General features: G+C 43.6%; 1 protein-coding gene across 1 annotated transcript in view; it reads left to right on the top strand.

The window, feature by feature from the left end:
• The first annotated feature begins 903 nt into the window (after nt 1-903).
• Nucleotides 904-22069, top strand: part of LOC139557729 (receptor tyrosine-protein kinase erbB-3-like) — a 33785-nt gene continuing 12619 nt past the window's right edge. Inside the window, exons 1-12 of the mRNA XM_071372862.1 lie at nt 904-1386; nt 8274-8428; nt 8748-8934; nt 17329-17463; nt 17637-17699; nt 17845-17963; nt 18288-18429; nt 18636-18749; nt 19131-19248; nt 19348-19421; nt 19661-19751; nt 20151-20159. Coding sequence (XP_071228963.1) covers nt 1308-1386; nt 8274-8428; nt 8748-8934; nt 17329-17463; nt 17637-17699; nt 17845-17963; nt 18288-18429; nt 18636-18749; nt 19131-19248; nt 19348-19421; nt 19661-19751; nt 20151-20159 — 1286 coding nt within the window. The 5' untranslated portion in view covers nt 904-1307. The remainder of the gene's footprint in view (nt 1387-8273; nt 8429-8747; nt 8935-17328; nt 17464-17636; nt 17700-17844; nt 17964-18287; nt 18430-18635; nt 18750-19130; nt 19249-19347; nt 19422-19660; nt 19752-20150; nt 20160-22069) is intronic.

Below are 22069 nucleotides of genomic sequence, written 5' to 3'. Positions count from 1 at the left end.
TTCAACCTACTATGTTTTGTCTAAGAGCGTGAATATATCTTTACATCAATTTATCTACCCAGTCCTTCATTATGGAACTGGAAACAACAGCACTGTGTTACATATTCATCACAACCAGATATTTATTTCCTGCACATTTATTAACTGCTCTCCATGCCACATGACATGGAACGTTGGCCCTATTCTCTGTTCTGAGTTGTGTGTTCTGTGTTCCATTCTGTTGGAATGAAGCATAGATTCAACGTTCTGGGTTTGGGTTCAGAAGTCACTTAACCATTTGACAACGGGCTGCTCCATACGCATCAAAGCAGGACTGAACCAGTTGACAGGGCTGGAGGACAACACTGCTCTTCACTGCATGGAGAGACAGTACAGCCACTCAGACCCTAATCCTGTTACTGATTGAAAGTAACGCTAGTCCAAAATAGTCTACATGGAATGTAAATAAGCACATTTAGGATGATACTAAATAATGCTATTGTATTGTTTCAGTAGCCTACTAAGCTTTGCTTACAATGTATTTTCATGGATTATCAAGCATGCTGTTATTAGCCTCCATATTAGGATTCTGACCAATTAGAGTTTTAATTTTAACCATAGGCTACACACAAGACTAGATTCAAAAACTGATTCCATCATTTGGTTTATTACAATATTATAATAAACATCATTACTGTGAATTAAATAACACATTTTTCTAGATATGATTGTACTTAAAAAGGGCCTATTGAAATCATCTGCAGTGTTTTCATATATTTATAAATTAGATTAGGCTAATCCTTGACCTTTTATATATATTATAGTAATGTTTTACAGTAGCCACAGAATGAAACAGATTTTCTCACGAGCACTCACAAGCAACGACACTGATTGGTAAACCAACTGATCTGGCCAATCAAGTGCCTATCTGGTCTGTATCACCGCGAGGGGTGAAAGCTGAGCGTCAAAATACGTGTTCACTTTTGCCAAACTCTGTCTGAATTGACGCACCATATCGGAATTTATTTACCGCCCATATTTACTGGAAGTATCTTATATAATAATAAGAACATGTTTCTGCGTCAAGTCAATCTGCCACTTTAAAAAGAGAGAAATGTAAAGTAATCGTGGTACTGAAACTTGGACCTATAACTGTAGACTTGAGTCTCGAGTCTTATGAAGATCGGTCTTGAAGTTATAATTTGTTGAAATAGTTTTACCTTTCCCCAAAAAAGTATCGAACGAGTTGAGGACTTCTTGAGGATTAAACCGACCTGCTCTACTGTATTCCTGGTCATGATTATTATTGGGTTGGTTTGAACCTAGGCATGGACCGTTGGCAGGTGTCCGTTCTGTGTATTGTAATTCTATCATGTCTACAGCCCACGTCGTCTCAAACGCAGGAAGGTAAGTGATTTTATGAATTTTAATATGTGTCAATAAATCAACTACAAACTTTGCATATATACAGTGCATTCGGAAAGTATTTCCGACCCCTTGACTTTTTCCACATTTTTTACGTTACAGCCGTATTCTAAAATGGATTAAATAAAAATGTTCCTCATCAATCTATGGACAATACACCATAATGACAAAGCGAAGATATTTTGGCAAATTTATAAATATAAAAAAACTGAAATACCTTGTTTACACAAGTATTCAGACCCTTTGCTATGAGACTCGAAATTGAGCTCAGGTGCATCCTGTTTCCATTGATCAACCTTGAGATGTTTCTACAACTTGATTGGAGTCCACCTGTGGTAAATTAAATTGATTGGACATGATTTGAAAGGCACACACCTGTCTATATTAAGGTCCCACAGTTGACAGTCAGAGCAAAAACCAAGCCATGAGATTGAAGAAATTGTCCGTAGAGCTCTGAGACAGAATTGTTTCGAGGCACGATCTGGGGAAGTGTACCAAAACATTTCTGCAGCATTGAAGGTCCCCAAGAACACAGTGGCCTCCATCATTCTTAAATAGAAGAAGTTTGGAACCACCAAGACTTCCTAGAGCTGGTCGCCTGGCCAAACTGAGCAATCGGGGGAGAAGGGCCTTGATCAGGGAGGTGACCAAGAACCCAATGGTCACTTTGACAGAGCTCCAGGGTTCCTCTGTGAAGATGGAAGAACCTTCTCTGCAGCACTCCACCAATCAGGCCTTTATGGTAGAGTGGCCAGATGGAAGCCATGCGTACGTAAAAGGCACATGACAGCTCGTTTGGAGTTTACCAAAAGGCACCTAAAAACTCTCAGAACATGAGAAACAAGATTGAAATCTTTGGCCTGAATGCGAAGCGTCACGCCTGGAGGAAATCTGGCACCATCCCTACGATGAAGCATGGTGGTGGAAGCATCTGGCTGTGGGGATATTTTTCAGCGGCATGGACTGGGAGGCTGGTCAGGATCGAGGGAAAGATGAACGGAGCAAAGTACAGAGAGATCCTTGATGAAAACATGCTCCAGAGCGCTCAGGACCTCAGACTGGGGCGAAGGTTCACCTTCCAACAGGACAACGACCCTAAGCATACAGCCAAGACAACGCAGGAGTGGCTTTTGGACAAGTCTCTGAATGTCCTTGAGTGGCTCAGCCAGAGCCCAGACTTGAACCAGATTGAACATCTCTGGAGAGACCTGAAATAGCTGTGCAGCGACGCTCCCAATACAACCTGACAGAGCTTGAGGGGATCTGCAGAGAAGAATGGGAGAAACTCCCCAAATACAGGTGTGCCAAGCTTGTAGCGTCATACCCAAGAAGAATCGAAGCTGTAATCGCTGCCCAAGGTGCTTCAACATAGTCCTGAGTAAAGGGTCTGAATACTTAAGTAAATGTGATATTTCAGTTTTTGGTTGTTTAAAAAAAAATCTAAAAACCTGTTTTTGCTTTGTCATTATGGGGTATTGTGTATAGATTGATTTGGGGGCTGTAACGTAACAAAATGTGGAAAAGGTGAAGGGGTCTGAATACTTTCCGAATACGCTGTAGTTGTAAACCAGAAGATCAATTCAATGTGTATTGGCTGTAGCCTGCAGGCTACATTATTTTCGTAATCAGGCATCACTTTACATTTTGTGTTGATAATCAAATTCATTGTTTTTATTATTTTCACTGCTGATGACACACACACACACACACAGAAAGAGAGAAAGTCTGTTTCTCAAGAGGTTGCTTTCCTGTTCCCGTATTTCACAGTAAAAGCCCCTCCTGGTCTCGGTGACTGTAGAGGAATCGCCAGTTTGCTCTCTGAGTCACAGTGGATATAGCAGAGCAGCAGAGCAGGTAGACCACACCAAAGCACAGGGCCACACTCACATGTGGCCCTGACAGCCCAGCAACACTACTAGTAGAAAACCAGGGGTCAGGGATCAGCCAAGACTTTTGGCATGTTGTTGTGTTCTGGTTGGTTGAATGGAACTCACTGTGGGACAAAAACATTTAGACTCAATAAAGGTAGATAATGTCCAATTGTGTGTAAACTAGACTCTGACATGTGTAGGCTATAAAAATGTACGCTCTACATGCCCCATTGACTGGTCTTGGCTGTGAATGTTTCTCAATCATTAACCAAGCCCCTCTATATCCTTCTTTCTTTCTTTCTTTCTTTCTTTCTTTCTTTCTTTCTTTCTTTCTTTCTTTCTTTCTTTCTTCCCTGTTCTTGTTCTCTATCTCTCCCCTTTCTCTCTATTCTGTCGCTCCCGTCTCTCTCTCTCTCTCTCTCTCTCTCTCTCTCTCTCTCTCTCTCTCTCTCTGTCTCTGTCTCTCTCTCTCTCTCTCTCTCTCTCTCTCTCTCTCTCTCTCTCTCTCTCTCTCTCTCTCTCTCTCTCTCTCTCTCTCTATATATATATATATATCTCTCTATCCTTCTCTCCCCTATATCTCTATTCTGTCTCTCCCCTCTCTCTGTCTCGCTCTCTCCAGCTCCCCCATTCCCTCTATCTCAGAGATAAAATAGTTCCTCTGTTCTTCTTTCAGAAGAGGGGACTTTGCTACACACATTACCAAGCTGTAATCGGCCTCTGTAATAAACCGCTGTAATCAGCCTCTCTGATTTGGGCTCCCAAGTGGCGCAGCAGTCTAAGACACTACATCTCAGTGCTAGAGGCGTCACTACAGACACCCTGGTTTGAATCCAGGCTGTATCACAACTGGCCGTGATTGGGAGTCCCATAGGGCGGTGCACAATTGGCCCCGCGTCGTCCGGGTTTGGCCGGTGTAAGCCGTCATTGTAAATAAGAATTTGTTCTTATCTGACATGCCTAGTTAAATAAAGAGAGCTCATATCCTGTGTGCTGGAGACATACGTGACTAGGAGGCTATTGCCCCTGTTAACGACACTGGAGGTCAATTGTCCCATTCAAATGAATGTCTCTAGTGTTAAGTCTGTCGCTTTGAGTGACTGTTGGCTGTTGTTTACTACTAAAGAGCTCAGAGTTGGGTGTATATTTGGGAGTAGTTTCTGTATTTTGAATGTTGGAATAGAGTAGTTAGAAACATGACATCCCAATTCTCTGGTAGATAAGTGATCATTTCAGTGGAGCATTCTTAGATGCTTTCACTAAAATAGATTTGTGTGTGTGTAGCGGACATGAGTCGGTCATGGTCCCGTGATGAGGAAGCCCCGCCTGCGAACTTCCAAACCCTTGGCCTAAGTGGGAATATTGTCTTGGTCTAACGGTCTAACGTTGGTTGCTCCCAAGGGAGACCTGGGTTCATTTCCTGCATGTTCTGCGTGGGTATATGTCACTTCCTGGAAGACCCGGGTTCATATCCTGCGTGTTGTCTGCGTGGGTATATGTCACTTCCTGGGAGACCCGGGTTCATTTCCTGCATGTTCTGCGTGGGTATATGTCACTTCCTGGGAGACCCGGGTTCATTTCCTGCATGTTCTGCGTGGGTATATGTCACTTCCTGGGAGACCCGGGTTCATATCCTGCGTGTTCTGCGTGGGTATATGTCACTTCCTGGGAGACCCGGGTTCATATCCTGCGTGTTCTGCGTGGGTATATGTCACTTCCTGGGAGACCCGGGTTCATATCCTGCGTGTTCTGCGTGGGTATATGTCACTTCCTGGGAGACCCGGGTTCATTTCCTGCATGTTCTGCGTGGGTATATGTCACTTCCTGGGAGACCCGGGTTCATTTCCTGCATGTTCTGCATGGGTATATGTCACTTCCTGGGAGACCCGGGTTCATATCCTGCGTGTTCTGCGTGGGTATATGTCACTTCCTGGAAGACCCGGGTTCATATCCTGCGTGTTCTGCGTGGGTATATGTCACTTCCTGGAAGACCCGGGTTCATATCCTGCGTGTTGTCTGGGTGGGTATATGTTACTTCCTGGGAGACCCGGGTTCATATCTGCGTGGGTATATGTCACTTCCTGGAAGACCCGGGTTCATATCCTGCGTGTTGTCTGCGTGGGTATATGTTACTTCCTGGGAGACCCGGGTTCATATCTGCGTGGGTATATGTTACTTCCTGGGAGACCCGGGTTCATATCCTGCGTGTTGTCTGCGTGGGTATATGTTACTTCCTGGGAGACCCTGTATGTGTATGTATGTGTGTGTATGTGTGTATGTATGTATGTGTGTGTGTGTGTGTGTTAACTCTGATACCATTCACATGCTACTGGTAAGAAGAGAAAGGAAGAAACTCAAGTTCCGCTTCAAACACATAATGTTTTCCCATTAAATTGTGAGTTATTCAAACAACAGAGACAGTTGTAACGACTAATGTATAAATAAGGAAGAATGTTTTTATTTAATTGTGTCCAATCACGCATGCAACTGCTGGAGTTGAATAGGTATGGAATAGAATGGAGATTTACATTAGAGTAGTTTCCCCTGCTGGAGTTGAATAGGTATGGAATAGAATGGAGATTTACATTAGAGTAGTTTCCCCTGCTGGAGTTGAATAGGTATGGAATAGAATGGAGATTTACATTAGAGTAGTTTCCCCTGCTGGAGTTGAATAGGTATGGAATAGAATGGAGATTTACATTAGAGTAGTTTCCCCTGCTGGAGTTGAATAGGTATGGAATAGAATGGAGATTTACATTAGAGTAGTTTCCCCTGCTGTTTCGCCGATTAGTGACTAAATGCACAGTGTGAATGCAGCTCATTCTCAATCATTTCAGTATTTTGCAGATGTGCAGGAACAGGAAATGCTGTCTGTGCATTTTGATCCAGCGTGGATCCATTGGAAGGGCCTCCCTTAACTCATACAGTAGCTGCACATGCACAATGAATGTGTATAGACTGTACAGTATAGAGACTGAAATGTGACTGCTGTAGAAGTGGTCAGTAAGAGATGGTGTAGATGTCTCCTTCCTGCCTCCAGCTCCCCTCCCTCCCCTGTCCAGACTGGAGTTCTCTGTTCACACATGGCCTATTGTCTCACTGCCATGATCTCAGCTTTGTGGGCCCTCTATCTCTCTCTCTCACACACACACACACACACACACACACACACACACACACACACACACACACACACACACACGCACACACACACACACACACACACACACACGCGCACGCACGCGCGCGCGCGCGCGCACGCACACGCACACACACAGTCACACAGAGGCGCACACACACACAGAAGCACTGTCTGTCACTGCATCGATGGAACACACTGTCCACATTGATAGCTCAGACCATTACAATGCTATTATTTGTCTGGTAAGACCTTGTTCCCCCATCCCCACCGCTATCAGCCTCAGGCCTGGTCCATGCAGAGGGGTTATGGCCTGTACCGCTTCAAACACAGCTTCAGACATATTAATAGACATATCAACAGACATATCAACAGACATATTAACAGACATATTAACAGACATATCAACATACATATCAACAGACATATTAACAGACATATTAACAGACATATCAACATACATATCAATAGACTTATTAACAGACATATCAACAGACGTATCAACAGACATATTAACAGACATATCAACAGACATATCAACAGACGTATTAACATATGAATGGACGTATCAATAGACATATTAATAGACATATCAACAGACATATCAACAGACATATCAATAGACTTATTAACAGATATATCAACAAAACCTATTAATAGACATATCAACAGAACTTATTAATAGACATATCAACAGACATATCAACAGACTTATCAACAGACATATTAACAGACATATTAACAGACGTATCAACAGACATATTAACAGACATATCAGCAGACTTATTAACAGACATATCAACAGACATATCAACAGACATATCAACAGACATATTAACAGACATATCAACAGACATATCAACAGACTTATCAACAGACATATTAACAGACATATCAACAGACTTACCAACACACATATCAACAGACATATCAACAGACATATTAACAGACATATCAACAGACATATCAACAGACTTATTAACAGACATACCAACAGACATATCAACAGACATATCAACAGACGTATTAACAGACGTATCAACAGACATATCAACCGACTTATTAACAGACATATCAACAGACATATCAACAGACTTATTAACAGACGTATCAACAGACATATCAACCGACTTATTAACAGACATATCAACAGACATATCAACAGACTTATTAACAGACATACCAACAGACATATCAACAGACATATCAACAGACATATCAACCGACTTATTAACAGACATATCAACAGACATATCAACAGACTTATTAACAGACATACCAACAGACATATTAACAGACATATCAACAGACTTATTAACAGACTTACCAACACACATATTAACAGACATATCAACAGACATATCAACAGACATATCAACCGACTTATTAACAGACATATCAACAGACTTATTAACAGACATACCAACAGACATATTAACAGACATATCAACAGACATATCAACAGACTTATTAACAGACATATTAACAGACATACCAACAGACATATTAACATACATATCAACAGACTTATTAACAGACATACCAACAGACATATTAACAGACATATCAACAGACTTATTAACAGACATACCAACAGACATATTAACAGACATAACATTTAAACACAGCAACAGACATATCAACAGCATCCCATGTCAACAGACTCATCACTGCAGTCACACATACCATCACACCACTATATGAGTCCAACTATCTAGGTTGTTTTGTTGAAGCTCTTACTCCATACCAGTGCACTCCTTGCCTGAGGTACACTGGTCTCTCTGTTGGTTGGTTGATTGAACAACACTGACAATAAACCTTCTTTCTTCTCCCCTCCTTCCTGTGTGTGTGTGTGTCAGTGGTGTGTACTGGTACCCAGAATGGGCTGAGCTCCACAGGATCCCAGGAGAACCAGTACAACCTGATCAAGAACCGCTACACAGGCTGTGAGATCATCATGGGTAACCTGGAGATCACCCAGATAGAGACTGACTGGGACTTCAGCTTCCTAGGGGTGAGACGGAGACGCCATTTTTTATTAGAAGATCTCTTGTTGTTGTTCTTCTTCTTCTTCTACTTCTTCTACTTCTTTCCTTCCATGAGACATGTTCATGAGGCCTCCTCTGATAATTGAGGTAGTCTGGCAATGTGACTGTGTTTCAAGACGATCAGAGAGGTGACAGGGTACATCCTGTCTCTGTCCCTCCAGACCATCAAATAGGTAACAGGATACATCCTGTCTCTAACCTGTCTGTCTAATTGTACTGTTACAGTAACAGTAGTATCTCATCTGTAATCTGATGAACTCTGTAACTCTGTCTCTGTCCCTCCAGACCATCAGAGAGGTAACGGGCTACATCCTAATCGCCATGAACCACTTCAGACGTCTGCCTCTGGAACAGCTGCGCGTGATCAGGGGCAACACCCTGTACGACAGAGGGTTCGCCCTCTCTGTCTTCTTCAACTACCCCAAGGAGGGCTCCAATGGCCTGCAGCACCTGGGACTCACATACCTCACTGGTGAGTGGAGGAAAGGAGGAGGAGGGAGGGGGACAGGAGAGTACAGAAGGAAAGAGGAGAGGAGGGAAGGAGTGGGAGATATGGAGAAAGGGAGAAGGAAAGAGGAGAGGAGAGAAGGAGGGATAGTGGTAGTCAGGAGTGGTTAACCCCCTGGAGTCCATTGACTCACCGCTGCGTCAATCTAAGTTACATAACAAAGAAATTTCCCATCAAAATGCGTCAGTTTAAACTAGAGATATCTGGGTTGGATGCGTCTCAATTTACCATATCCGTCAGTTTAAACTAGAGATATCTGGGTTGGATGTGTCTCAATTTACCATATCCGTCAGTTTAAACTAGAGATATCTGGGTTGGATGCGTCTCAATCCACCATATCCGTCAGTTTAAACTAGAGATATCTGGGTTGGATGCGTCTCAATCCACCATATCCGTCAGTTTAAACTAGAGATATCTGGGTTGGATGCGTCTCAATCCACCATATCCGTCAGTTTAAACTAGAGATATCTGGGTTGGATGCGTCTCAATCCACCATATCCGTCAGTTTAAACTAGAGCTATCTGGGGGGTTTTGCATTGGATGCGTCTCAATCCACCACATCCGTCAGTGTAGCACTTCCGCATCTGCAGTGAAAGGTGGCAGATCTAGAGCGGTGTTTGTCAGACCATGAGACATCCTGAAAATAGGTCTTCTTACGTAAACTTCTGTAGCATCCGAACGGTTTGACGGTTTGAATGGAAGTATGAAGGTAGGTTTGTGCCACACAAAAAGGGATTAAATATGTATAAAAAAAAAAGGACAGATTTAGTGCAGACACTTCAAAACCTTGTTTCTTATGATTGATTTTTTGACTGTCCCTTTTGCCATTTACTGGATGAATGTGTTATTCATTGCTTTTCTATGGGCCTTAGTAGTAAAGGCCAAAATCTATATCCCCCCTGCACCTTGGGTCAAAGAGAGAGCCAGGCGGAGCCAAGCTCCAGCACCTTATGGGTCCAAAAAGGAGTAGGATAGGAAGGAGGCTAAAAGTACCAACCCTAACCCTAACCCTGGCTTCATGTCCTCAACTTGGTTCAACCCCAACCCAACCCTGGCTTCATGTCCTCAACTTGGTTCAACCCCAACCCAACCCTGGCTTCATGTCCTCAACTTGGTTCAACCCCAACCCAACCCTGGCTTCATGTCCTCAACTTGGTTCAACCCCAACCCTAGCCATCTCTAGCCATAACCCTAACCTTAATCCTAGCCATTACCCTAATCCTAACCCTAATCATAACCATAACCCTAATCCTAGCCATAACCCTAATTTTAGCCATAACCCTAATCCTAGCCATAACCCTAATTTTAGCCATAACCCTAATCTTAGCCATAACCCTAATCTTAGCCATAACCCTAATCCTAGCCATAACCCTAATCCTAGCCATAACCCTAAATTTAGCCATAACCCTAATCTTAGCCATAACCCCAATCTTAGCCATAACCCTAATCCTGACCATAACCCTAATCCTAGCCATAACCCTAATCCTAGCCATAACCCTAATCTTAGCCATAACCCTAATCCTATCCATAACCCTAATCCTAGCCATAACCCTAAATTTAGCCATAACCCTAATTTTAGCCATAACCTTGATTTTAGAGAGAGAACTAAAAGAGGACATCTGAAATGAGGAAAAGCTACAGAGACGTAGGAGAAATGAGAGAGAGAACAGAGGTGAAGAGATGCCAGACACGGAGGACACATTGTGTGGGTGGCAGGAGCCAGGAATCTCTGGTGATTACTGTAAAACACCACACCCTCAGTGTGCAGACAGGTGTGTAATGGAACATGGCAGGAGAGGGGGGTTAGAGGTGAGAAGGAGGAGTGAAGGGGAATTGATGGTAAAGACCTGACTAATGACTTTATTGTTAAAGCAGAACTTCAAGTTATTCCCAACAACACTGGGTTTCACCTGTAGTTCGCGGTGTGTTTCCGTGTGTTTGTATACCTGCCTCATATGTCACAACCCCTCCAACCTCCAAGGAGAGGTTCTGGGAGCAGCTCCTCCCTACATGCTCCAGCATGTCGTGGTTATTGTTTAATGAAAGGGGAGTCTAACTGGAACTGTCTTAGTGTAACACAGATTTGTTCTTCCTCTCTCACAGTCTCTCTGTCTCTGTCTCCCTATCTCTTTCCCTCCCTCCCCATCTATCTCAATTTCAATTTAAAGGGATTTAAATTGAATGGGAAACATATGTTACATTGCCAAAGCAAGTGAAATAGATAACAAACAAAAGTGTTTTTTCTTTTTACTTTAAACATTACACTTACAAAAGTTCCAAAATAATAAAAACATTTCAAATGTCATATTATCTCTATATACAGTGTTGTAATGATGTGCAAAGTACAAAAGGGAAAATAAATAAACATAAATATAGATTTTATTTATAATAGTTTTTGTTCTTCACTGGTTGATATTTTCTTGTGGCAACAGGTCACAAATCTTGCTGTGACTGCATACAGGTATTTCACCCAATAGATATGGGAGTTTAACAAAATGTATTTTCAAATTCTTTGTGGGTCTGTGTAATCTGAGAGAAATATGTGTCTCTAATATGGTCATACAGGAAGTGCAGCTCAGTTTCCACCTTATTTTGTCTGCCTTCGGCGGCCTTTCTCAATAGCAAGGCTATGCTCACTGAGTCTGTACATAGTCAAAGCTTTCCTTAAATTTGGGTCAGTCACGGTGGTCAGGTATTCTGCCACTGTGTACTCTCTGTTTAGGGCCAAATAGCATTCTAGTTTGCTCAGTTTTTTTGTAAATTCTTTCCAATTTGTCAAGTAATTATCTTTTTGTTTTCTCGTGATTTGGTTGGGTCTAATTGTGTTGCTGTCCAGCTTGCTTAGGGGACTCTTCTCCAGGTTAATTTCTCTGTAAATGATGGCTTTGTTATGGAAGGTTTGGGAATCGCTTCCTTTTAGGTGGTTGTAGAATTTAATGGCCCTTTTCTGGATTTTGATAATTAGCGGGTATCGGCCTAATTCTGCTCTGCATGCATTATTTGGTGTTTTACGTTGTACACAAAGGATATTTTTTGCAGAATTCCACATGCAGAGTCTCAATGTGTTCTATAACTTTAGCCAGATCCTAATTGGTATGTCGAATTTTTGTTCCTTTTGATGGTATAGAAGGCTCTTCTTGCCTTGTCTCTCAGATTGTTCACAGCTTTATGGAAGTTACCTGTGGCGCTGATGTTTCCGAAGGTATGTATAGTTTTTTGTGGGCACTCGGGCAATGGTGTCTAGATGGAATTTGAGTTTGTGGTCCTGGCAACTGGACCTTTTTTGGAATACCATTATTTTTGTCTTATTGAGATTTACTGTCAGGGCCCACGTCTGACAGAATCTGTGCAGAAGATCTAGGTGCTGCTGTAGGCCCTCCATGGCTGGGGACAGAAGCACCAGATCATCAGCAAACAGTAGACATTTGACTTCAGATTCTAGTAGGGTGAGGCCGGGTGCTGCAGACTGTTCTAGTGCCCTCGCCAATTCGTTGTTATTTATGTTGAAGAGGGTGGGGCTTAAGCTGCATCCCTGTCTCACCCCCCGGCCCTGTGGAAAGAAATGTGTGTGTTTTTTGCCAATTTTAACCACACACTTGTTGTTTGTGTACATGGATTTTATAATGTCGTATATTTTTCCCCCAACACCACTTTCCATCAATTTGTATAGCAGACCCTCATGCTAAATTGAGTCGAAAGCTTTTTGAAATCAACAATGAAGACTTTGCCTTTGTTTTGTTTTGTTTGTCAATTAGGTTGTGCAGGGTAAATACGTGGTCTCTCGTATTTTGGTAAAAAGACAATTTGACATTTGCTCAGTACATTGTTTTTTTGCAGAGGAAATGTACGAGTCTGCTGTTAATGATAATGCAGAGGATTTTCCCAAGGCTGCTGTTGATGGACCTCTGGCAGTCTCTATGGGGGTACCATAGGTTTCAATTCTCGGGCCGACTCTTTTCTCTGTATATATCAATGATGTTGTTCTTGCTGCGGGTGATTCCCTGATCCACCTCTACGCAGACGACACCATTCTGTATACATCTGGCCCTTCTTTGGACACTGTGTTAACTAACCTCCAAACGAGCTTCAATGCCCTACAACACTCCTTCTGTGGCCTCCAACTGCTCTTAAACGCTAGCAAAACCAAATGCATGCTTTTCAACCGTTTGCTAACCGCACCCGCCCGCCCGACTAGCATCACTACTCTGGACGGTTCTGACCTAGAATACGTGGACAACTACAAATACCTAGGTGTCTAGCTAGACTGTAATCTCTCCTTCCAGACTCATATCAAACATCTCCAATCCAAAATCAAATCTAGAATCGTCTTTCTATTTCGCAACAAAGCCTTCTTCACTCACGCCGCCAAACTTACCCTAGTAAAACTGACTATCCTACCGATCCTCGACTTCGGCGATGTCATCTACAAAATAGCTTTCAATACTCTACTCAGCAAACTGGATGCAGTCTATCACAGTGCCATGCGTTTTGTTACCAAAGCGCCTTACACCACCCACCACTGCGACCTGCATGCTCTAGTCGGCTGGCCCTCGCTACATATTTGTCGCCAGACCCACTGGCTCCAGGTCATCTATAAGTCTATGCTAGGTAAAGCTCCGCCTTATCTCAGCTCACTGGTCACGATAACAACACCAACCCGTAGCACGCGCTCCAGCAGGTATATCTCACTGGTCATCCCCAAAGCCAACACCCTCTTTGGCCGCCTTTCCTTCCAGTTCTCTGCTACCAGTGACTGGAACGAATTGCAAAAATCGCTGAAGCTGGAGACTTACATTTCCCTCACTAACTTTAAACATCAGCTATCTGAGCAGCTAACCGATCGCTGCAGCTGTACATAATCCATCTGTAAATAGCCCACCCAACCAACCTACCTCATCCCCATATTGTTTTTATATACTTTTTTTATTTTTTTTATTTTTTTATTTCACCTTTATTTAACCAGGTAGGCTAGTTGAGAACAAGTTCTCATTTGCAACTGCGACCTGGCCAAGATAAAGCATAGCAGTGTGAACAGACAACACAGAGTTACACATGGAGTAAACAATAAACAAGTCAATAACATGGTAGAAAAAAAAGAGAATCTATATACAATGTGTGCAAAAGGCATGAGGTAGGCAATAAATCGAATAATTACAATTTAGCAGATTAACACTGGAGTGATAAATCATCAGATGATCATGTGCAAGAAGAGATACTGGTGTGCAAAAGAGCAGAAAAGTAAATAAATAAAAGCAGTATGGGGGGTGAGGTAGGTAAATTGGGTGGGTAGTTTACAGATGGACTATGTACAGCTGCAGCGATCGGTTAGCTGCTCGGATAGCAGATTTTTAAAGTTGTTGAGGGAGATAAAAGTCTCCAACTTCAGAGATTTTTGCTATTCGTTCCAGTCGCAGGCAGCAGAGAACTGGAAGGAAAGGCGTCCAAATGAGGTTTTGGCTTTAGGGATGATCAGTGAGATACACCTGCTGGAGCGCGTGTTGCGGGTGGGTGTAGCCATCGTGACCAGTGAACTGAGATAAGGCGGCACTTTACCTAGCATAGCCTTGTAGATGACCTGGAGCCAGTGGGTCTGACGACGAACATGTAGCGAGGGCCAGCCGACTAGGGCATACAGGTCGCAGTGGTGGGTCGTATAAGGTGCTTTAGTAACAAAACGAATGGCACTGTGATAAACTGCATCCAGTTTGCTGAGTAGAGTATTGGAAGCTATTTTGTAGATGACATCGCCGAAGTCGAGGATCGGTAGGATAGTCATTTTTACTAGGGTAAGTTTGGCGGCGTGAGTGAAGGAGGCTTTGTTGCGGAATAGAAAGCCGATTCTTGCTTTGCTTTTGGATTGGAGATGTTTGATATGAGTCTGGAAGGAGAGTTTGCAGTCTAGCCAGACACCTAGGTACTTATAGATGTCCACATATTCTAGGTCGGAACCGTCCAGGGTGGTGATGCTAGTCGGGCGTGCGGGTGCAGGCAGCGAACGGTTGAAAAGCATGCATTTGGTTTTACTAGCGTTTAAGAGCAGTTGGAGGCCACGGAAGGAGTGTTGTATGGCATTGAAGCTCGTTTGGAGGTTAGATAGCACAGTGTCCAAGGAAGGGCCGGAAGTATATAGAATGGTGTCGTCTGCGTAGAGGTGGATCAGGGAATCGCCCGCAGCAAGAGCAACATCATTGATGTATACAGAGAAAAGAGTCGGCCCGAGAATTGAACCCTGTGGTACCCCCATAGAGACTGCCAGAGGACCGGACAACATGCCCTCCGATTTGACACACTGAACTCTGTCTGCAAAGTAGTTGGTGAACCAGGCAAGGCAGTCATTAGAAAAACCGAGGCTACTGAGTCTGCCGATAAGAATATGGTGATTGACAGAGTCGAAAGCCTTGGCCAGGTCGATGAAGACGGCTGCACAGTAATGTCTTTTATCGATGGCGGTTATGATATCGTTTAGTACCTTGAGCGTGGCTGAGGTGCACCCATGACCGGCTCGGAAACCGGATTGCACAGCGGAGAAGGTACGGTGGGATTCGAGATGGTCAGTGATCTGTTTGTTGACTTGGCTTTCGAAGACCTTAGATAGGCAGGGCAGGATGGATATAGGTCTGTAACAGTTTGGGTCCAGGGTGTCTCCCCCTTTGAAGAGGGGGATGACCGCGGCAGCTTTCCAATCCTTGGGGATCTCAGATGATACGAAGGAGAGGTTGAACAGGCTGGTGATAGGGGGTGCGACAATGGCGGCGGACAGTTTCAGAAATAGGGGGTCCAGATTGTCAAGCCCAGCTGATTTGTATGGGTCCAGGTTTTCCAGCTCTTTCAGAACATCTGCTATCTGGATTTGTGTAAAGGAGAATCTGGGGAGGCTTGGGCGAGTAGCAGCGGGGGGGGGCGGGGCTGTTGGCCAAGGTTGGAGTCGCCAGGAGGAAGGCATGGCCAGCCATTGAGAAATGCTTGTTGAAGTCTTCGATTATCACGGATTTATCGGTGGTGACCGTGTTACCTAGCCTCAGTGCAGTGGGCAGCTGGGAGGAGGTGCTCTTGTTCTCCATGGACTTTACAGTATCCCAGAACTTTTTGGAGTTAGAGCTACAGGATGCAAATTTCTGCTTGAAAAAGCTGGCCTTTGCTTTCCTGACTGACTGCGTGTATTGGTTCCTGACTTCCCTGAACAGTTGCATATCGCGGGGGCTCTTCGATGCTATTGCAGTTCGCCACAAGATGTTTTTGTGCTGGTCGAGGGCAGTCAGGTCTGGAGTGAACCAAGGGCTATATCTGTTCTTGGTTCTGCATTTTTTGAACGGAGCATGCTTGTCTAATATGGTGAGGAAGTAACATTTAAAGAATGACCAGGCATCCTCAACTGACGGGATGAGGTCAATATCCTTCCAGGGTACCCGGGCCAGGTCGATTAGAAAGGCCTGCTCGCAGAAGTGTTTTAGGGAGCGTTTGACAGTGATGAGGGGTGGTCGTTTGACCGCGGACCCGTGGCGGATACAGGCAATGAGGCAGTGATCGCTGAGATCTTGATTGAAGACAGCAGAGGTGTATTTGGAGGGCAGGTTGGTCAGGATAATGTCTATTAGGGTGCCCATGTTTACGGATTTAGGGTTGTACCTGGTGGGTTCCTTGATGATTTGTGTGAGATTGAGGGCATCAAGCTTGGATTGTAGGACTGCCGGGGTGTTAAGCATATCCCAGTTTAGGTCACCTAACTGAACTTTGCTGCTCTTTTGCACACCAGTATCACTACTTACACACCATCATCTGCTCATCATCATCTGCTTATCTATCACTCCAGTGTTAATCTGCTAAATTGTAATTACTTTGCTACTATGGCCTATTTATTGCCTTACCTCCTCATGTCATTTGCACACACTGTATATAGACTTTTTTTTCCTATTGTGTTATTGACTGTACGCTTGTTTATTACATGTGTAACTCTGTGTTGTTTCTGTCGCACTGCTTTGCTTTATCTTGGCCAGGTCGCAGTTGTAAATGAGAACTTGTTCTCAACTAGCTTACCTGGTTAAATAAAGGTGAAAAAGAAAAATAGGAAACAATCCTACAGTAGTTATTGTGGTCAAATTTGGCTCCACTTTGTGGATTGTGGTGATCAGTCCTTGGTTCCAAATATTGGGGAATATGCCAGAGCTGTGGAAGATGTTAAAGAGTTTAGCCAATTGGAATTTGTGGTCTGTATATTTTATCATTTCATTTTGGATACCATCAACCCCACAGGCCTTTTTTGGGTTGGAGGGTTTGTATTTTGTCCTGTAGTTCATTCTCTCTCTCTCTCTCTCTCTCTCTCTCTCTCTCTCTCTCTCTCTCTCTCTCTCTCATCTACAGAAATTCTGGAGGGGGGTGTCCAGATCGTCAACAACAGGTTCCTGAGCTATGGTCCGTGGGTGAACTGGGATGACATTGTGAGGGACAGGGATAGGGCCAAGGCTCCCATTGACATCCAGTACAACGGCCAGAGAGGTCAGTGTCTGTCCACTAGAACAGGTGGTTAGAGCCTGATCTGGAAAAAGCTAAAAGAGATCAGGATTCCAGTTGAGATTCCAAACTCTGGCTAGACCATGAACTTTGACCTCTGTTCTTGGGTCAGCCATTGGCTGCTATATCTGACTGGTAATGGTGTTCCATGTGTGTAGGGCCTTGTCACCCTTCCTGTGGGGAGAACTGCTGGGGGTCTGGTGAAGAACACTGCCAGATCTGTGAGTTCTCAGCCTGCTTTTCATCTGGGTGTGATACCTCTCATTCTATCTCTTTCTTTTTCTCTCTTTCTCACCGTCTTGTCATATATTGTCACATGCTGTCCTACACTATCCTGTCACTGACCTCCCTCTCTGTACCCCTCAGTGACTAAGACGGTGTGCGCCCCTCAGTGTAATGGCCGCTGTTTTGGGACAAGCCCCAGGGACTGCTGTCACATAGAGTGTGCAGGGGGCTGCACTGCGTCTCAGGACATGGACTGCTTTGTGAGTGCTTTTCTGTCTTTCCTACAGAGAAGCTAGTCATTCAGAAAGGAGTAGTGATTTAACGGTAATTTAACCTTAATAGCTGAATAGAGAGTCCACAGCCGCGTCGTCACCATTATTTCATATATCGGAACCTCATTTAATTGGCTACTTATTGAGTTATCAAGTCGTGGACGTATGTCAGAACACCTCTGTATGGCACAGTTCTGTAACAGCTGATGAAGTAGCTCATTTACAGTAAGAAAGCTAATATAGATTACTTCATGAGAAGGTTCATGATTCATTCTAAATTATATGTGTGTGTGTCTACCTTCCTACTCTCAGGCGTGCAGTCACTTCAACGACTCAGGCTCCTGTGTGCCCCAGTGTCCCCAGACTCTGATCTACAACAAGCAGACGTTTCAGATGGAGACGAACCCCAACGCCAAGTATCAGTACGGATCCATCTGTGTCTCCCACTGCCCCAGTGAGTACCCTTGTGTGTGTGTGTTTTTATCTTTATTCTCATATTATGTTTCTCCTGTTCTCGTAATAAACTGGTATCTGGGTATTTTTCTTAACACTGAACCAGCCAAGTGACATCAAGAACATCCAAGCCACTGCATGGTTCTGAATTCATGTGAATAGATGCCTCTGTCTCTTCTTCTCCTCTGCCCTCTTTCCCCCATACAGCCCACTTCGTGGTGGACGGCAGCTCCTGTGTGAGTGGTTGTCCTCCAGACAAGAAGGAGGTGGAGAGGAGTGGTCAGAGGCAGTGTGAGCTCTGTGGAGGTCTGTGCCCTAAAGGTAATCCAACACAGTCAATACACTAACACACCCTGGCCCAATCCCAGATAGTCTCTCCTCGATTCCTCTCTCGTCGCCTACTTCTCAAGCCACGTTGGAGGTGAAGGTCTGAGGTCCCTCTGAGTTTTGAAAAGGACGAAAGGATGTGAGGATATTGAGAAATAGTCCCTGTAGTAGCTACATTCACTTTCAATGGTTGATTTATAGCTGTTAAATTAAGGTTGTTTGTGCAGGAATTTCATGCTGTTATTTTTGGTAGTTTGGACATGACTCATGATTAGAGAGTGGAATAACTGTTGAGTGATTCTTCATACACAAGCCTGCAAGGGTTGCCTGAGCACAGAGACAGATTTATTCATTGATTGATTGATCCCAAACTAGCCTGTGAGGGCACAGGTCCTGAGCACAGACAGACGGTGGACTCCAGTAACATTGACAGCTTCATCAACTGCACCAAGATACAGGGCAGTCTGCACTTCCTGGTCACAGGGATCCTTGGGTAAGTGAGTTCATCGCACTGGAAGCGTTGTAGTTCGATTGCTGCATTACGTGACATTATCAGTACATGAACAGTAGATGTGCTCTGTGTATTGTTCAGTGATGACTATAAGAATATCCCACCTCTGGACCCTAAGAAGCTGGAAGTCTTCCGCTCTGTGCAGGAGATAACAGGTGTGTGTTTGTGTGTTTGTGTGTGTGTGTGTGCCTTTAGAAGTCTGTTTTCCTCTTACCAATCTCAAACTTTGCTTTTTTCCCTCTCCTACAGTATGTTGCTTTGTTGTTATACAGTATAACCAGAAATTGAAATCACAGTTTGTCCACCTTCTTACAGTCAGAGTCTGTCCAGCATGTGACTGTGTATATTTGCATTTGTGTAAACTATGTTTGCTTGCCCATTGTCTGATATCCAGATATCCTAGCCATCCAGTCATGGCCTAAAGAGCTGTCAGATCTGTCAGTGTTCTCCAGTCTTACCACCATACAGGGAAGATCTCTTCACAAGTAAGGTGGTGTGTGTGTGTTTGTTTGTGTGTGTGTGTGTGTGTGTGTGTGTGTGTGTGTGTGTGTGTGTGTGTGTGTGTGTGTGTGTGTGTGTGTGTGTGTGTGTGTGTGTGTGTGTGTGTGTGTGTGTGTGTGTGTGTGCATGTTTGTGTGCGTATGCACGTGTGACTGCATGTGTGTGTGAAAGAAAGTCCATATTTCTATATAACTCAAATGTCATTCTGTTTTGTTACATGTCAATTAATCCACCCAGTCTGTCCTCTGTTTGCTTTAATAACACCAGAAGCTGCTTTTTCGTCAACAGCTCATGTCATGCATATCCCTAGAGTATGTAATCTCTCTATCTCTCTTTATGTGTCTCACCTTCCTGTCCACTCTGCTCCTGATGTCCCTCTCCAGCGCAAAGAGGTATGGCCTGAGCTGTGTGTGACTCTGTAACTTCTTGTTAAACCAAAGCATGGCCTTAAGGCTGACTAACACAGATAGTTGTTACTGTGATGTTGCAGTATCTTAATGAAACTACCTATTGCAGTTTTAGTTTCTACCACAAATAAATGTTTATTTAATTGAATGTGTTGCTCTAGTCTCCTTCTGAGGTTTAAGGATGCTTGTTTTCCATTAGAGGTAAATTGATGATGCAGTATGTGGCTGCGTTTAGACAGGCAGCCCAATTCTGATCTTTTTTCCTCTAATTGGTCTTTTGACCAGTCAAATCATATCTTTTCACATCACCTCTTTTTCACAGCTGATCTGATTGGTCAAGAGACCAATTAGTTAAAAAAAGATCAGAATTGGGCTGCCTGTCTAAATGCAGCCAGGTCTTTTCTCACCAACTGTGTTGTGATCTTTTTGTCACAATTTCGAAATAATACAGATTCCGATTTTGACACACTGAACCATTCACACCAAGTCCGATGCGTTTTTCCCTCCACTTTTCTGAAAAATTGTCAGAACGTCACCAACACTAGTGCGGTCATTCTCAGGTGCAAAATGTTCAATTTGATCAAAGTGGCTAGAGAGGATGCAGTAATGAGAGAAAAATCATATACTACAGGAACAAATTATATATTACTGGAACAAATTATATTCTACTGTAAAAAATAATATACTACTGAAAATATTAGGATAGGCTATTCATCCAATAGGAAGAATCATGAAAGGAGCTTGGCTTTGTTGCACCCCATTTAATAAGAGAGGAAACGTAAAAATGGCACTGGTCGTCAGTCCTCGCACATACGCTGACCATCATGAGACATGCTGCCTACACTTTTCTTTCTATCTGGTTAAAGAGATGAAGTCCAGACTTTCTGAATGGACATAGAGAATTAGCCAACTCACACACGCACACCCACCTACCTAAAAGGACCCGTCAATCAAAGCCGCCTGCAGCGCATCTCACATTTATTCTTTCCCAAACTGTATTAAAAACCTTGCCTTAGCTTCAAATCCTTTCTGTAGGATATCAAACTAGTCTCCATTATAGGGTAATGCTAAATCAATGTAGCCTATCATATAAATTGACGAGGAAAGTTTTAGGGGGAGATAGAGACAGCAGTGATATAGGCTATATGACGATGAAACTAACAACCATTAGAAAATAGAAACACAGACACGCAACCTGTCCATAGCCTAATGATCAGCCTGTCCATAGCCTAATGATCAGCCTGTCCATAGTCTAATGATCAGTCTGTCCATAGCCTAATGATCAGCCTGTCCATAGCCTAATGATCAGCCTGTCCATAGCCTAATGATCAGTCCGTCCATAGTCTAATGATCACCCTGTCCATAGTTTAATGATCAGCCTGTCCATAGCCTAATGATCAGCCTGTCCATAGCCTAATGATCAGCCTGTCCATAGCCTAATGATCAGCCTGTCCATAGCCTAATGATCAGCCTGTCCATAGCCTAATGATCAGCCTGTCCATAGCCTAATGATCAGCCTGTCCATAGCCTAATGATCAGCCTGTCCATAGCCTAATGATCAGCCTGTCCATAGTCTAATGATCAGCCTGTCCATAGTCTAATGATCAGCCTGTCCATAGTTTAATGATCAGCCTGTCCATAGCCTAATGATCAGCCTGTCCATAGCCTAATGATCAGCCTGTCCATAGCCTAATGATCAGCCTGTCCATAGTCTAATGATCAGCCTGTCCATAGCCTAATGATCAGCCTGTCCATAGTCTAATGATCAGCCTGTCCATAGTCTAATGATCAGCCTGTCCATAGTTTAATGATCAGCCTGTCCATAGCCTAATGATCAGCCTGTCCATAGTCTAATGATCAGCCTGTCCATAGCCTAATGATCAGCCTGTCCATAG

This window comes from Salvelinus alpinus, chromosome 28 (assembly GCF_045679555.1).
Source record: "Salvelinus alpinus chromosome 28, SLU_Salpinus.1, whole genome shotgun sequence".
Lineage (NCBI taxonomy): Eukaryota > Metazoa > Chordata > Actinopteri > Salmoniformes > Salmonidae > Salvelinus > Salvelinus alpinus.
The sequence above is the reverse complement of the archived record's forward strand: the minus strand, read 5'-3'. Positions and strand labels throughout refer to the sequence as shown.